The sequence below is a fragment of the Chrysemys picta genome, chromosome 3 (genome assembly GCF_011386835.1).
Source record: "Chrysemys picta bellii isolate R12L10 chromosome 3, ASM1138683v2, whole genome shotgun sequence".
Classification (NCBI taxonomy): domain Eukaryota; kingdom Metazoa; phylum Chordata; order Testudines; family Emydidae; genus Chrysemys; species Chrysemys picta.
The window spans coordinates 205880477-205898558 of NC_088793.1; the positions used below are offsets into that span (position 1 = coordinate 205880477).

An 18082-nucleotide genomic window follows, 5' to 3' on the forward strand; every position below is an offset into this window, starting at 1 on the left:
GACCTGCGTTTAGTTCCTGGCCCAGCCCCAGCCTTCCTGTGTGCACTAAGACAAGTCATTTAATATTCTCAGTGCCTCAGTTCCCCATTTGCAAAATACTGCTAATACTTCCCTACTTTACGGTGGGGTTGAGGATAAAAATCCGTAGAAGTTGATTAGACACTCTGGTGATGAAAATCTTACAAAAACCTAGATTAAACTCCTTCAGAGCTCAGCAACGCTGCTCAATCATCTTCTATTTACCAGCGTACGGCACACCTACAACGTGCTGCCTGAACCACAAATCAAATCCATGTGTCTAGGAGGAGAATATCGAACACAACTGCTGAGCCACTCTCAGAACTCGTCAATGTTATTTGTATTTTCAATAAATAACTTTTTTTTTAATAACATAGAAGAATTTCACATTTGGACAAGTTTGTATTGGTTACTGATTATGGGCGTTAAAGCAAATATCTCTGAACAATGGCAGGGAAAATGCCATCATTTTAATTGCTCATATTGCCAGATTATTGATAAAATTATCTTGAATAATAGCAAGGAGTAATGAAGCATCTTAAGCCAACAACTGGCTAAATGGATTTCTGTATTACAGCCGAGCCCAGATGAAAAGTCTGACGCTGCTCACAAGTCAGAACTGTCCTGGTGCAGAGTATTGGTTTTCAGTTATTGGATGCTTGTGGGGAGGGGGCATAGGAGAAACAAAGTCCATTAATGAGACATGAAAGTGCAGTATTTGAGCAATGTTTAAAGTCTCCCTAAAGTCTCTCTGATTTAGAGTGTAGTGCAGCAGTGTAGGAGAAAGAGAAATCCAATCTTTTTTTTTTTCCCCCCAGAAGTGAAAACTGGGTGTTAAAAAGAAAAGTTCTCCATTAGTAGTTTGTAAATGTTAGCTTTTCAGATGCTGAAAACTTTATTTCAAGTTAAACTTATAATAAAGTTCAAGGAAAAGTTATTTAACACATGGTTGTCAGGCAAGGAATTACTGTTGTCATGGCACTCAACAGCCCAAGCATGATTTTGCAGTGTCTCTTTGGAGAGAATTTTCTTTGCTTCAGAATCAATACCATGAAATCATTGAGAATGCTTCCATAAACTAGAAACCACTTTGTGTGTTCTCTCTTGCAATTGTTTCTAAATTCTTACTTAACCATTGTTTTTTTTTCATTAAAAAGAAACGAGAGAGGTCTGTGCCCCCAACACAAATCCGGTTATGCCTTTACTCTCTGGAGCTTTTGTTTATCATAATTGTCTATTGTATAGTTTGTAGCTTTTATGCAGACAGAATCTTAAATCAGGCTTTTCTTACCAGTAAACTCCAGTATCCCTTTTACTCAGTTGGGACCTATCCAAAACTTACTGAAATCAATGGGAGTCTTTCCATTGACTTTAGCAGGCTGTGGATCAAGCCCTTTGTGTTCTTTTGAAAGATGGTTCTATTTTCCTGTATTCAGGGAAGTGTTTCTTTTGTACCACTAGGGCTGTTTAAATGAACCGGCTTTGCCGCAGTCCCTGTAGCAGAGCTAATGCCTGGCAATAGAAATGCCAGTTCTTTCTGCTCTTGGTATTGTCTTATCCTAGCATAGCAAATCTCGTAAGCAGCCTTCCATGTTCGTAGCGGTCGTGCATTGAGACTGCACCAGGAAAACTCCCCCTCGTTAATCAATGTCTGTCTTCGTAACAATGTTCCTTAATACTTAGTTGCTGTGATCTAAGTGCACTGGCCTGTGGTATGTAAAAATCACGCGTTGGTTTCCCTCTCAAAATTCATACCTTTTGCAGCTAACAGGGAGGGTCTTGCTGAAAAATGCATTTTTAAAACAGAAAAAAAACTGGGCAGCTTCTTAGATTTTTATCTTTAAACACCCAATTTCAACAATGTTTGATACGTGGGCTGCAGTCCTTTTAGCTGTATTAGCTAAGGAAAGAAACATGTGGCCCCATACACTTAGAAAAGCCAAAAGCACTTGTAACTTGGTTTGTAAATTTCATGCCTTATTTTCCATATTTTTTTTAAATACCTTAAAGTGCATTTTTCTGTCAACTGTGAGCAAATTTCTCTTTTGCCTTTAATGAAAAATAGTGCATTAAGTAGCCAATTGCTGCAAAATCAAGTGAACAAAGAATAAGGTTGCATTTGACTCTGTAACAAACAAACATGTCGTGCACCAGGTGACTGAAAGGTTGAGGGGGAGGGGGGAGAAGTCCTGTGCCAGATGCATGCCAGTTTTAGTAGCTGCCAAATGTGCCTTTTTATTAAGAACATCTGTCATTTTTTTCAGAACAAGGTAAATTATGTGGACAGAGAGGTTCTTTTGGACAAATTTGTTTGGTTTGCTTACTAGAGAACAAGTCTGTTTCTGTTTGTCAAAGTAAATTGTACAAATTTTAAGTTTTGATAAGTTTGTGTGTTGTGGTATATATGTGCGTTTGCCTTTGTTTAATGGCATGGTTATTTGCTAAAATGATTAAATGTCAAAAAGCGATGTCAGTCCAACCCAAATGTAAGAATAAAGCAGTAATCTTTAACTGGCATGTCTTATGACCTGTGTACCTAACCATGTCTGTAGGTGATCTTTGTATGCTTTGTCTGCAATGATATTCAGATTGCATTTAAAGTGAAAATTAATAGTGGCTGTTATTTTTCGGCATTAAAAAGATATGTTCTAAAAATAAAAATGCCTTACATATCCCATAAGTGTACACTTTTGCATATGTAAGATAGGATGAACATCTCACTAGTCTGACGCAGTGTTTGTGAAAGATTAATGCTGTGCGTCACATTAAGGACATTTGTCAGTCTTCTGCAGAGTTGTATGTAATCATTACAGTAATTTGAGAACTGGGCACATGATAGCCCTGTGATGGAAGCTTTGCAGAGGAGTGGAGAAGCATGCAAAATACACTTAGTGGGAGAAACAAAGTGAACGCATTTATAATATTTTACAACTGCAGCAATTGCAGGACTGATATTATATTTCGTTTCTCTCATTCTGCAGCTTTCCATTTTAACTTCCGATTTTAAAGTACTGATGACTCAGGGATAAAAATTCACTCTGTTGAAATTTAATGCACTGATTCCTATATAATTTTATAGAGAGAGGGCCTAAATCTGTCTCGATGTTGAACTAGATCAGAGTGGATCACTGGTCAATTCTGTATAATATCCTTTGTCTAATAACCAGAACTATATGCTTGGAAGGAAGTGTACACCCCCCCCCCCCACACACACACACACCCATTAAACTTGCTGAATAACAACAATTCATGGGAGAGACCAAAACTCAACAATATTCAAAACCAAGCAAACAAAAAAAAACAAACCTCGTCCATAATGGGCAATACTGTAATCACTTGCCCCTGGGAGAAGATTCTAGTCACTTCCAGTTAGTGGTGGGACACTAACTTCCTCTGAACCGTGTGTGTGTGAGAGAGAGAGACATTTAAAAAAAGATTTCTAAAACGTGTACAGAACAGTCACTGAAGTCTGAAAGAAGAGGGAGAAAGTAAAGCAGAATCTCTTTAAGCTTCTTTCAAATCATAATTAAAAATCCACTGTCCACCAAACATATAGTATAGTCAGTGGCAGTGCACTAAGTGAAATCTGACCTGTAGCTCAAACTACTCCATGTTCATTCAGTCTTTTGTGTCTTCAGTGAAACCTCCAGCATGGGTGCCAGTTGGGATGTGAACTCCTGTCCGCTGAAGAGCTGGCCTGACCCCTTCAGACGTACAGGACGCAGAACAGCTGTCATATGCTTTCAGTCAGACTGACTTGGTTTGGATTTTAAGTGGTAAGTGGCTTATAGCAAATCCACTCAGCCGTCCCAATCTTGAATATCTATATGTTTCAATCGTTTGGGACATGTCAGTCGGCTGAGTGCTTGGCTACCCCTTAGTAATGAGGGTCACGGGCCCTGGGTGTGTTGGGGATTTGGGAAGGAGTTTGCAGTTCAGGTTTTGGTGATGTGGAACCCATCCATCTACTAATGCGTTGATGTCGCATCGCTAGGCTAATTCCTGGCTTTTTAGTTGCTCTAACGCTAGGGAGCCATGAGCTGCCACGTGACCTCTCCACCATGTTCCCAGACCGTTGTCGCTTCTCCCAGGTCTCCATGGGAGGAGATGCCATTACTGGGCAAGGAGCTGAGTTTGGGATCACTCTGGTCTCCTCTGGTAAAGTGAGCCAGGCATCTGCTGCTGAGAACTCTTTGATTCTGCACCTGACTTGTCTGAAACCGGTGCTCATAAGTCTGAAGTATCCCTGAGAAGCAAAGTGGCCTTGGTCAATCCATGGATGAATCAGTGTCTATGAGACAGCCAGGACCTCACCTGTTATTGGCCCTGTAGATTAGGACAAGGATTTTGAAGTCAGTCTGGTAGCCACTGAAAGCTGGAGAGTGCTGAGGTGATGCACCTTCATGCTGGCCTTATTGCTCTTTAAGTGGCCGGCTTTGTAATAATTTAGTGGTAGCTTCCAGGAAGTGGGTACGTTCAACCTTAGCTAGCATGTGCTGTGGTGTTCTAACCTGGGGGGTGACGAATGCATGGATCAGAGTGGCTCGGTCCTCCCTGCACAGCCACCGCTGGCCCTGTTGATCGGAATGGGTTACAAAGCACAGCTCGGAGGTTCCGCTGATGTGTCCAGCACAAAACGAGACGCATTCGTGTGTGCTCATTCCAAGCCTCAAGCAGATGACGGCAGCCTGGACTAAGCAGCGGTGACTCCCATGGAAGTCTGTGGGCCAAATGAGGTGGTGATGTAAATGGTGTGATCAGTTACACCTCAAAATGGGTGTAAATGGCAAAGTCATGTCACTTGCGTACCCTCAGCAATCAGTGGGTGCGTTAAACGCGTGCAGCCTACACACTGAAAGGACAGAGGACCAGAACAGGCGGTGTTCGACTAGGAAGTGGGTGTGTTGCCTTATGCTAATTCCTTTTCCTGCTACTCCTTCAGCTTGTAAATTACACTCATTTTCCATAGCAGCTGGGACTATACTACTTAATGACTCACCCCCCCACCCCCCCATAGCCACTCTCACCAAAGCCAGCCGCCAAAGGAGACGCTATGTGCTGGGTTCCCCAAGGCCAGATGATGGGGCTCTCTTAAAGCCAGCCAGCTCTCATCCTCTAAGTGCCAGTGTGCTGATGCCCCAAATTAAATGACCCCCCCCCGCCCATGAAGCTACAGGTTTCTGGTGCCCCCTACAGGTGAACAGGTGGTGTTGAATCACTAGTGCTATGGGAACTGTGAAAGGGAAACCCCGTAGGGTGAATGTTTGAGAGACGCTTTGCTGGAGGGGAATCACTGGATGCAACCATCGCTCCGCCCCTGTGGGTGCTGGGCTCTCCTGTGCCCAGACTGCATCAGGGCAGCTTCTTTCCAAGAAAGAAGAGACAGCAACTCCATCCCCTCTGACTAGGGGTGCAGGCTTATTCTTCCCTTTTGCTCCTGACTTCCTTAATGTCAGTTTGCTTCTGGCTGGGGCAGCGTGCCCCATAGCCAGCGGTCAGTGCAAAAAACCAGCAGTGCTTTCCAGTCATTAGGGTTATTTCAAAGCAAAGTTTATTTGTCACAGAAAGGAAACTAGGCTAGAGGGTACGTGTTTCAAAGCAAAAGTGAGCCTGTGAGACGCAGGTGAGCAAGCCAAGGGCTGAGCACCCTTCACGCCTGTTGTTTACATTTTGCAGACATGGAGGCGATACCAGGCGGAATCTGTGACCTTTCCAAGGACACTGCAAAACGGGACAAGGAGTGATCCAGGAGCAGAACCGTACCAGCCACCAGTTCTATTAATTTCCAAGTTCTCTAAAACAGCAGCTAAAAACTGAGTATTTTACAGGGAAACAAATGTCCCCATTTCCCAGGTTGCTCTCAGCTGCTCCCATCTGCCAGCTTTGCCATTCTGAGAATACCTCCCGCTCTCATGCCCCAGGAGATATTACCAGGGGCTCCCTCCTTTCCCAGGTTTCTGCCAGTGCCTGCTTCTTGGTGCTCTCAGGGGATGTAAGAGCAGCTTAGTACTATGGAGGGGAAAGGCCTGTGCATGCAGGAGACCTAATGGCACAAGCAGCAGATCCCTTGGTAACGGCACCGTGTTACATCCCTGATGCAGTTTAAAATCCTAGGTCAATATTCCTCCGCTGTGCGATGTTCTTCCCCCCCCCCCCTCACCCAGCTAAAGGGGCCTCCCCATCCAGGCACTCCCTACACAGCTGGGCACATAGTCTTTAAACAAAAGGGTGTCGGGTCCCAGTGACATTGCCATTGGGGTGTTACACACAGGGTGGCCATCACAGGGAACTGAAAAAGGAGGCCAAATCCTTCTTACTGCAGCTAAAAATGAGGACAAACCCTCAATTAAAAAATATTTCCTAGAAAGCATTGTATGAACCTTAAATTGTCTACTTCTTGTATTTTTTCCCTGCATGGCCAACTCTAATAGCATCTTATTGTTGAGGAATACTGGAAACTTGTTTTTGAACTCAGCATTTTCAAAACTGCAGTAACTCTGTCGCTTGGTTTTCACTGGGTCCACGTCCAGTCAATTACTCTCATCTTGCCAGGTGAAATTCATTAACAAAACTACCCTTTCAGTGTATGCATTGCTACATGAAATGGAAAGTATGTAAGAACCAATTTTATTCAAATTCTTTAAGTTTCCACATCTATTTGGCTTTCATTTTGAAAAGCTTGAGGTATTTCTCATCAGCACTTGTCCAGTCTTGAAATTTAGGAGATGACATGACTTCTTTGATTGTACACAATTTTTCATATAACTCATCCATGTCGATAACTATCAGTTTTGCAGACTTCAATGGCTTCTGTAAATTCTTCAAAAGAAAACTTTTGCCAATGATAAGACAGACAGTTTCTTGTGCACATTATTTTCAGTGAGGTCATAACTGTTTTGAGCTCAGTGATGAAAAAAGCAAAAAATCTGTTTCACACAATTCCTTCATTCACTTTCATCATTGAGATTCTTCAGTTTGGAGTTCAGAACGTAACCATACAATTTGTCATTTATACTGCATTCTAGTTTCTTGTGGACATCAGTTCGAACAATGAAGTTAGTGTGAATGAGTTTGACTCCAGAGCTTCACTATTGTCCAAATTATTGTAGAGCCTGACTCAAGAGGAAACAGTACAATTCAGCAATTTCATTCTTGCTTCCCTCGTCTCCAAAACTATCCCAGATTACTTTAGGGTTTTCATCTTCCCCCAAAGATAGAAAGTAACTTGCAAGCCCATTCTAACACACTGCAAGTCAGTCAATAGCAGGTACAAGGACAGCCAAGGTGTGACTACATAACATAACATAGACTTTTACTGTGTTCTACCCCAGCTAATTCACAAAGCTCTGCCAGTTATTGAACTCTTGGTGAGCAAATGCTAAAATGGCTGTAAACGTTTAAACTAGGTTTTCTACAGCAATGTTTCATTTGGTCATTGCAAATCTTGTGTTGTCATGAACTAAACACATGGCAGCAAGAAGGTCACTGGTACTCTCTTTCAGTTTTGGAAAACACATTTAGAATAATTAACACACATTGTCTCCTCGTGTGCTGACCTGCTCGATCATTTTAGTTCAAAGTTGTCAATTCTATTGCTCAGGAAGTTCCATGACAATCTTTGTAAAAATCTAAGAAACAATATTTAATACCAGTAATACAATGGAAATACCTTTAAAACAAGCGGGGAGCATTTCATGGAACCTTTGCTGGAGGCATCAGTGGCCACCAGATAACAAATGTAGTTCTTTTAGCAATTTTGAACTCACTGAAAATAGTTCTAGTCACTTTTGCTGTGCAATCCACACTTAGATAAGCGTGGTGGTGCTTGACCACATGAAATGTTTGGTGAGTTCTGCTGAAGTAACTCTGTTGTCAAGAGTGGGCCATAAACTTTTGAAAAAACTTGGAATGTTTGGACTTTTTATAACAGCTTTTGTGTTTTGATTTCTGTTTGGCAGTTTCAACATCTTGTATTACAGGATCTTTTCCACAAACTGAAACATCAATAGTTTGCAAGATGCAGAGTTCTCTCCTTTCCTATTTCTTTCAATTAATTTAAATTCTTTCTCTCAGGTAGCTGAGAAACTACTTTTTCTTTTCAACATGGTGATTCCTGTGATGATCAGAAATTTGACATTCAGCAATCCTTCCTGGTACTTGCAAGAGTAAGATTCATGCAGTGATGGGATCAGAAGGAACTCTGTCAGATGGGTGGGGATTGTGAGCAGTAGGACCCCCCCTCCCAACATATGAAGTATAATGCACCAATGCAGTGTAAAATTAGTGTTATCAGAGGCATTGGTTGAGGTATTGTAAATCCACAGGAGCACTGTTCTGTTTCATGTGCAAACTCTCTTAATTGTCCGACAACCCCAGGCATTTCCAAATGGAAAGAAGCAAGAGGAGAGGTTTTGTTCTCAAGAAAACAGTGTGGAACATCACACTGGAACATCGGCTTGACAGGAAGCATCGGCTTGACAGGGAATGGTACAGTTGCTTCTAACACAAACACTTACTGGAAAGAAGTTTTAAGGAGTATTGTGATAGTTAAGCTTCTCGCTGAACATGATTCGTATTTAGAGAACGGGAGGAAGTTACCAACTCTCCTCAGAACAGAAATGATCTAGGTATTCTTGAAGCGTCGCCAAAACTGACCCATTTCTAAGTGAGCACATGAAACACTATGGAAACAAAGGGAAAGGTCACCCATCCTAGCTGTCAAAACCAATCTGTGTTGAGTTCCTTGAGCTAATGAAACATAAGGTTTTAGAATTCATTGTCCCTGAAGTCAAACAGGTGAAATACTTCTGTTTGACAATACATTGAAGTCCGGACATCACTCATGTTAATCAGTTATCTGTCCTTTTACAATACTGCTCACGTGGTGCTGCATATGAGCATTTCATTGGGTTTCTACCAATTAAAAACCACACCATCAAGTCGCTCATCCAGACAGTGATGTTTTTATTGGACATAAACAATATTGCTATTGAAAACTGCAGAGGTCAGTCATCCGATAACACAAGTAACATCTGGTGTTGGCTGCTGGCGGAAGACAGGAGGACACTGGGCTAGATGGACCCTTGGTCTGACCCAGTATGGCTGCTCTTATGTTCTTACCGTGTCTGGAACGTATGATGGTCTTCAAAATCAGAAGATCAGATCAAAAACTAAGCCCACTAGCTGTGTATGTGCCATGCACAGCTCATTTTCTGAACTTAGTTGGAACTTGCAGCATTGATTCTTGCATGAAAGCCATAAACTTTTTCAGTTTTGTTCAGAAACTATTTTTTTAATGCAGCATCACCCAGGATATGGCAGCTTCTGTGCAACAATGTTATCGAGTGTGAGCAAAGAACTCTTTGCCCTAAAAACCGTTTTGAAGTCAAGATGGTCCTGTCATGCTGAATCTTGTAAAACAATTGTAGTAGACTATGAAGGCATTCAACATTGTTTGAAAGAAACAATAGACAATGCCAAGGAAAACGGTAAAACTGGAAGAGAGGCACAATAGTTGTACAAGGAAATGAGCTGACTGCAGTTATGAATATCTTATAGACTGTGATACTAGCAAGCTTTGACAAAACTAGTGTAAAGCTTCAAAAGCCACGTCTGGATCTTGTTGTTGCTGTTCATTTGCTGACTTCCTTGCAAGAGTTTGTCACAAGGTTACAGTCTCAGTTTTGACCCTTTTTTGAGATGCAAGCAAAAGGCTTACAGAATACAAATGTACTGTAAAACACAAATTTCCAGATGGTGAAAGTGACACTACAAGAAAGAAGGAAATATGAAGTTGAATGTTTTTATGTTCTCCTCAATAAACTAAGTTGGGAACTAAAAAGGAGTGAATGTTATGCTGAACTATCTGCAAAATTTGGCTTCCTTATTTTTCTTGAACAAAGCGAAGAGGAGATGCAAACATGCACTCAGGCATTGCTCAACGCTTACCCGAATGATCTAGAGCCTGGTCCTTTCGCTGAAATGTTTTATTGTTCAGCATTTAAAAGATACTGTGACATGCAGGAGAAGTGCTACTGGAATCATCAACTTTTCGCATGCTTTGAGTAACGTCTTCCTGAATATCTTCATTGTGTTGAGACGGTATTTGATTGCAGCCATTGCCAACTGAAGCAGAGCAATTGTTCTCTAAGCTTTCCTTAATCCAAAAAAAAAAAAAAAAAATCATCTTTGGTCAACTACAGTAGAAGTGAAGCTTAATGCTCTTTCTCTCATGTCAATTGAATGGGATTTACTTTGCACAGTGTCATCTGAGGATACAATAACTGAATTTGCAGCTCTTAAAGCTCACAAGATGTCAGTTTAAACAAGCAACATTTTCATGTGACTCAAGGTTTTATGTTTTCATGTTTATCCAGGAAATATATAACCTGTTCATTGTCTTTTGATTTTCTTTTCATGTTTATTCAGTATCATACGTGACTTGTTGATTGTCATAAGCTGGTACTTTTTCCTCTCATTAATACTGGGAGGCCTCCAAAAAACATTAGCTCCTGCACTCCAATCTCCTTAATCCAGCCCTGTGTTCCAAAGGGCTCTGTCCTTGGCCCCCTTCTCTTCTCCCTCTACAGCTTTTTCTGGATAATCCCATCCAAACACACAACCAACTGTCATCTCTATGCCAATGACTCGCAGATCTACCTCTCTCCTTTAGACTGCCTCCTTCTGTCCAAACTAAAATCTGTCCAGTCTCTCTGACGACATCTCACGGATGTGTAGCCACCAGCTGAAGCTAAACTTGGCTAAAATGGAACTCCTAATTTCTCCCCGAAAACCCTACTTCCTTTCTCAATCACTGTGGACAGCACCACCATCTTGCCTGTTACTCAGGCCTGCAATAGGGTGTCTCTCTAAATCCTCACATTCTGGCTATGTCTAAATCTTGTAGATTCCTGCTGCACAACATCTCTTAAGATACAGCCTTTCATGTCCATCCACACAGCTAGAACTCATCCAAGTTCTCCTCCTCTCACATCTTCTTTAATGCAACATCCTTCCCTCTGTCTTTGACTAATGTCATCTTGTCCCGTTCATATCCACTCTGAATGCTGCTGCGAAGATCAGTGTCCTAGCCCGTCACTTTGACCACATCCCCCTTCTCTTTGCATCCCTTCATTGGCTCCCCCTTCTCTCGTGCATCACACACAAGCTACTTGTCTTCACTTTCAAGGCTTATCCCCACCTGCCTCTCATCTCTCATTTGCTATTGAAATGTCGACTCCCGCCTCCGATCGGCCCATGACGCCGGCCTCCATTGCCCACTTGTTGCCTTTTCAAACAAGCCCCTCGGTGCTTTCTCCTCTGCTGCCTCTCGCACTGGGGAGGAGCTCCCCATAGACAGCCACAAAGCTACCTCATTGTCCTCCTCGAAGTCTACAAACACCGTTAGGCAGCTGGTGTGCAGACACCACTGCTGATCATGCTGACCAGGACTGTTGCACTGTTCGTGTTCTCCTCCGTCTGTATCTATCTATTGATTCTTCTCTCGTACTTAGATTGTAAACTCTTGGGGGACACGCCGTGTCTTTGTTCTGTGTTTGTACAGCCCCAAGCACAGTGGGATCCACTGGTCCCTGACGAGGGTTCCTAGGTGCTATGGCACTACAAATAAATAAGTATTATTCTACTAATAGAGGGAAAGCTGAGAAGAACTCAACAGGTTTGTCTCTCTGAGGGGTCATCCTTTCTTTTTCTGTAGCCAGATCTCAACCTTGTCACATTTCAGATGCACCAGCCATACAATGGGGCCCAATCCCAAGGGGGCAGTGGAACGGGCCAGGTCACCTTTTAGGTCCGTGGCTCCATTTGTAATTTTGATAGGAGGATTCCGATATACTAGTCAGTCTCCTCTCCAGTGTAAGTACCCAGGGAAATGGCAAGAGATCCATGCAGCCTTATGGTTCTGGGGTTTGGGAGCTTTACTTGTATGTTCTATACCTTTCCTTTGCCATGTGTTGCTCTTGTCTGTTTAGATTGTAAGCTTGTTGGGGCAGGGAGCTGTCTCTTATTCTGTACAGGGCCGAGCACAACGAGGTCCAATCCCAGGTGGCATCCAAGCCGCTAGAGTAACACAAATCCATAAACAAACTGCCTCCAGAGTTACAGACCTACATAAACAACTGCTCTTGTGCCAGAGCTCAGTGTGTGTAGCACTCAGGAAGGGCACAGATTTCCTTCTGTTCCGTTTTTCATTTTAACTAAAGGATATAAGGTAACTTTCTGTGTCGCTATCATTTCTGAGGCTAAGGGTTTGCCATGGCATGAGCAGGGGGGGGAAATCATGGCTTCGTTATGGGGGGCGGGGGAGAAGAGTCCTCATACCTCAGGAAACACTTGTAACTGGTAATGCATGAAACTAATTGATTCCAGGTTAATTCACGAGATACTGCATAGGCCAGGGAAGGTACGGAGCTTTCATACAGTCACGATTGTTCACCATAGTAGCATTGGAAGCCTCAACCAAGATCACGGCCCCATTGTGCCAGGTGCTGTACAGACAGTGAGATGCAGGCCCCAGGCTGAGTTTTCTATAGCAAACAAATAAAAGGGGACCTGTAAACTGCACATGTGACCAAGCGCCTCGCATAATGGGGCCATGATCACTAAGGGCTGCCAAAATACAAATCACATATCATAAGAACATGGGCAGCAAGAGTAACTGTTCCTACAGCATTGAAACGATCAGAGGGAGTCATGCAAAATGGAAGTTACAGCAGAGCCACCAGAGACGGTGAAGTTCAGAAAGCCAGGGTCCAGCCGAAGCTCATCAGAACCTCTCAGCCCTGCAATATCAAGCTGGGAATCCTGTTCAGCCAAGTTCTTCCCGCTTCCAGGCAGTCTGAAAACCTACAAGTGCAGCCTCTCCCACGTGCACTTCCTTTTGGGCCTCAAAGGAACGTGGCAGGGCAGAGAAAAATGATTGAGGGTGGGAGTTGATGGAAAGTTGAGTTTAGGTTTTGGGTGAAGGCTCAGTGGGTTCCTGTTGTCACCAAATCAATTTGCCCCACCCCTAACAATCTCCGTTTCGATCCACCGTGCATCCCGCCGCTGTTTTAGGGAGAGCCAGATGCTTTTGTGAGTCAGCAATGGAAACCTCCCCGCTCTTTTCTATTGTGTTGGCCGTGGACCTGGAAGTTGCAGCCCCGGCTTGTTTTCTGTCAGCTATCTCAGGGCTCAGGGGAAGAGCTGTAGCAGTCAGATCACTGCCCACCTCCTGCCGGGCTGCTCATTTCTTTTTGAAGAGCTTGCGGAAGGAGCTCCGGAAGCCCCCTTTGGGTTCCTGCCGCGGGTTGTGCTCGCTGAAGGATGTTTGTTCGTTGTCATCCTTCTGGCAGAACCTGGTGTTGTCTTCTGCATGTAGCTCCTAAAATGGAAAAGATGGTTTAACCAGCATTTACAACCTCACCCTTCTCTCTGCAGTGGAGGAAACGGAGGACCCTGACAGCCAGGTCACGTTGAGGAGTCTGGTTTCATAGATTCCAAGGCCAGAAAGGACTATTGTGCTCATCTAGTTTTAACTCCTGCATAATACAGGCCATAGAACTGCCCTACATTCATTCCTGTTTGAACTACAGCATCTCTATTAGCAAAGCATCCAATCTGATTTTAAAATTGCCAGTGAGGGAGACTCTACCACAGCCCTTGGTAAGTTGTTCCAGTAGTTAATTACCCTCACGGTTAAAAATTTCCACCTTATTCCACTCTGCATTTGTCTGTGTGGGTTAGACTGCTCCATCGCTCAGACTTCTGCAGTAGTGATGCCTCTGCACAGCTATTAATGTGGGGTCTGTAAAGCCAGGGAAACCAAGGAAGAATAATTGAGGGGGTAAAAATAACCCTTATACAAAGTGACTGTTTTAAGCCATGTCAGAGAGCTGAACAATGTCCCTGTTACCAACGCTCCGGCTTTTCATCTGCAAGGATTCAGAATCCCTTCACCAACCATGGGGCAAAGCGGTGCAGGGCAGTGGCACCTCCACCAGTGGATGCTGCATCGGGCATGCTCACCGTGTTGGACGGAGGGCGCCTCTGGGGGAGGGTGGATGGTGCTGCTGGCTTTGTCACTCGCTGTATGTGCACCCGCAGGACACAGCATGAGGTCACCTGTCACTGACACATGGACTGTAACGTAAGTGTGACAGTGAGGGACTCCTCCCACTGGTGCTGAGGAAATGATGCTGTAGGGCCCCTTCCTCTAACGGGTGGGCTGCATGGGGAAGTGATTCTGGAAGAGTGTGAGTTTAAAGCACTATAGCTACTCCAGAATGCGAGCAGGGAGTGTTCTGCAATAGCTATCCTAGACAAGTTCCTCCTATACTCAAGCGTTAAGTGCTGATTTCTGCTCCCCCCCGGCTCACTGCCAGGCAGGCAGTGTCCCCAGAGACCTCCACTACTTTTGATGCCTGCTTAACTAAGCAGTGTGGTCTAGCGGATGAAGCATTGGACTGGCCACCTGGGGTCTATTCCCAGCTCTGCCACTGGCCTGCTGGGTGACCTTGGGCAAGTCCCGTCACCTCCCTGTGCCTCAGTTTCCTCATCTGTAAAATGAGGGCAAGGATCCCACCCTCCTTGAGTGAAGCACTTTTAGATCTACTGACAAAAAGTGCTAGATAAGAGCTGGGGTAATTATTAACAACTCTGCGCAGGCTGGTCCCCAGGCATTCGGCCCTGCCTCCGTCGCTTCTCCGTCCTCCTCACCGTTTTCTAATCTTCATTGTCTGTGCTCCTGCGCTCTCTCTTTAGTGTTTCTGCGGCTTTCCTTGTTCCCTCCTCCCCATCCCCTGCTGGGCATTCCCCAGCTCTGCACACAGGCCAACAGTGCCCATCCCTGGAGGATCCTCTCAGAGGTGACAATGCCCCCCAGGTCTGAATTGACCTGGCCCTGTGTTAGGGTTCGTGCTGTGTCCTGTTCTAAGCCATCCCCTTTGTATGAGCTTGTACAGAGCTGGGGTTACCACAGCAGGGCCCTGCTTCAGGAGACCTAGATCAGGTGGCAGCTCGGCTAGAGCTTGTGGGCCAGGTCCTCAGCTGCTGCAATTGGGCCGACTTCAGTGGTGCTGAAATGGTTTACACCTGCTGGGGATCTGGGCCCATCGGCTTCGGTGGAGCCACATTGATTTATAGCAGCTACGGCTCTGGCCCTAACGGCATTTGTCTTCCTTTAATGCAGGAGCTCTTGGCCCTGCCTCTTTTGCCCACCCCAAGCCCTCATTTCAAAGGGCTGTGCTCCATTGTTAACCTGTTGCCTCCATCGAGGGGCTTGCTGCAGGGGGCTGAGAAAAGCATGGATCGTAGGGGCTCAGTGACAGGGGGAGAAAAAAGTCAGACACCTAAGAAGGGCCAAATTTTCGAAAGTGATCTATGAACCTGCACCCACAAAATTGCATTCACCAAACCTGCATTTGCCCCCTTGCAGCCTGGTATTTGGGTGCAAATTGTGCCCTTCTGCTTCTCACTACCTGACGTGTCTGTGCAGGGGAAGGCTTTGCATGTGCCAATTTGGAAGCTATTTTGGAAAATTCTCCCTTAAAAGTTTCTCTGACCCTGCTGCAAAATGTTGCTTTTTTTATTTTCGCCTCCTTACTTCCAAAAAGCTCTGTTTCTCCCCCAGCCCTCTCGGCGGGGGGAAGTAGCTCCTTTGGGAGCTTCTAGATGATGCCGAGATCAGGTGAGGTTGCATGCTTCTCTCCTGCTTGTGCTGCAGCTGGCTACTGGAGCTGCTCCTGGTGCTGTAGAGTCTGGCGCTCATGCCCTCAGTGCTCCTGGGGAACTCCTTCAGGGACCTGCTCAGCTGCTTGCCTTTGCTGTGAAAGGCCTCCTGCTTGTAGGCGCTGCTGCTTTTCGGCAGTGGCTGTGCCGAGGGCTCTGTCCTGTCGGGTTCCACCGTAAAGCTAACAGGCCTTAAAAAGCAAATATCTAGGCTGGATTCGGAGGAGGCCGGGGAGCAGTTCTCGAAAAGCGCCAGGTTTTGAAAGGTCTCGTCCTCGTAGGGACCTGGCAGGGTGAAAACTTCCCCCCCATAGTCCAACTCTTCGTAGTGTGGAGCAAAGCTTCTAGCATCCTGCAGCAGCTCCATTGAGGTCCTGACAGATCTCTCAGCATTTCCCATTGGGTCGGCTGGGGGAGTTTCATAGTCCATCTCCGGGATCGCCTGCAAGGGGATGGACATGGCCTTTAGCTCCTGCTCGGGGAACTGAGATGAAGCAAGGATATTTTCTGGCCTTTCGTGTTTTCTAGCCTCCATTTCCCAGTCCGATGGCTTCCCAGCCTGGATGTTCTCCATCATTGCGGACTGGTTCTTCTTCATCTGTGGCATCAAATGCCTTAAAAAGGAAAGAAACGGGGGAGGAAATACAGAAAGTACTGTGATGTACATGCATTTGGCAAGCCTGGCTCAGCCACTACCTCAGTCACTCCAGTGCCGTTTAATAAGGGTGCCGCAAGCATTCTGTATGGTGCAGCAAATGCCAGAAAGCAGCCGGTCGGGACTGGCAGGAGGGAGGAACCCTCTGGTTATTGCTCGTGCGTGTCCCAGTGCAACTAGAACCCAGAGTCCTGTAAACCCTGCCTGCCTGCTGAGCACTGGGGCCGTTCCAGTCCCTGTGCAGTAACTCTGGGTGCACGGGCAGCTCATCCACTCACACTCAGAGCTAAAGAAAGGCGGAGCTGGGGGGGCGGAGGATAGCCCCGTCCCTTCTCTTGAGAGCAGAGGGGAAGCTCCTACTCTTCTTCAATCTGTTGTCACTCTCCCCTAGCTCAGGGGCCATGCCTCACTCTGCCTCTCTTTCCCTTCAAGGGGTCCGGGAAGACCCTGTCCCTGGTGCCCCCTAGTGTGCTGGAGAGCTGGGCAGAGGCCCCGAAGGGGAATTCCAGCTGAGGAAGTTGGGATTTCCCCTGTGGGTTTCAGGGGTGCGCTTCTCTTGGAGAAGGTGCCTCACAGTCACATCTCCTGCCAGTATGGAGGCAGGGATGGGGAAAGGCCCCAGCCCTCCCTGCACCCCCTAGGGTAGCTAGCACCTTGGGGACACTGTATTCACTAGAGGTCCACCTACACTGCAGCTGGGAAGTGTGATTCCCTGCTCGGATTGATGTCCATGCGCTAAGTCGCTGGAGACCGCACCAAAAAATAGCACCAAAAAATAGCCGCGGCGACACAGGCAGTGGCTCAGGCTAGCCACCCGAGTACGGACAGCTTTTCCCATTCCGAGAAAAACTGAGATTTAAAAAAATTCCCAGCCCAAAATTGGGACAAAAATGTTTGCAAACAGAAAATCCCAATAAATAAATACATACGTCCATACATAAAAGGGGGTTGTGTCAATCAAAATATTTGGTTTCAATCATTTCCAAATGTTTTGTTTCAGTTTTAACTATTAAAAATGTCAGGTTTCAGAGTAGCAGCCGTGTTAGTCTGTATCCGCAAAAAGAAGAACAGGAGGACTTGTGGCACCTTAGAGACTAACAAATTTATTAGAGCATAAGCTTTCGTGGACTACAGCCCACTTCTTCGGAAAAATATAATGCATCCGAAGAAGTGGGCTGTAGTCCACGAAAGCTTATGCTCTAATAAATTTGTTAGTCTCTAAGGTGCCACAAGTACTCCTGTTCTTCTTTTTATTAAAAATGTCTTGGCGTTGTTTTGAACCAGAACACCAGGATTTCTCCTTGAGAAGATGTTGAAATGATACATTTGGACAATTTCAAAAAACACCAGTCAAAAAAAGGTGTTGAAACCCGACAAGTTAGCATTTTCCAATGGGGAAAAAAAATTAGTCAAAAAGGGCTGAAAGCTCAAAAAGGGGTTAGGCTCTTAACTTAGGTTTTAGCTCATAAAATGAACATCAGTGGAAGTTAGGAGCCAAACTTGTGAACATTCAGCCCCAAATTCCCAACCAGCTGAACTGCAAAGCAAGTGGCAGACAAACTGTGTTGTCACTGCAATTCACAGGATCATAGCAATCACTTGCTTTTAAACAACACCGTAAGCACACAATGGTGGATTACTGGAATTCCACAAAACTCTCTCATGCCATTTTTGGCTTTGCAA

General features: G+C 45.1%; 1 protein-coding gene across 1 annotated transcript in view; it reads right to left on the bottom strand.

Annotated features, from left to right (window-relative positions):
- Positions 1-11945: 11945 nt before the first annotated feature.
- The window catches only part of ARHGEF33 (Rho guanine nucleotide exchange factor 33), a 32784-nt gene continuing 26647 nt past the window's right edge, over positions 11946-18082 (bottom strand). Inside the window, exons 13-14 of the mRNA XM_065589855.1 lie at positions 15620-16358; positions 11946-13399 (exon numbers count right to left, since the gene is read on the bottom strand). Coding sequence (XP_065445927.1) covers positions 13262-13399; positions 15620-16358 — 877 coding nt within the window. The 3' untranslated portion in view covers positions 11946-13261. The remainder of the gene's footprint in view (positions 13400-15619; positions 16359-18082) is intronic.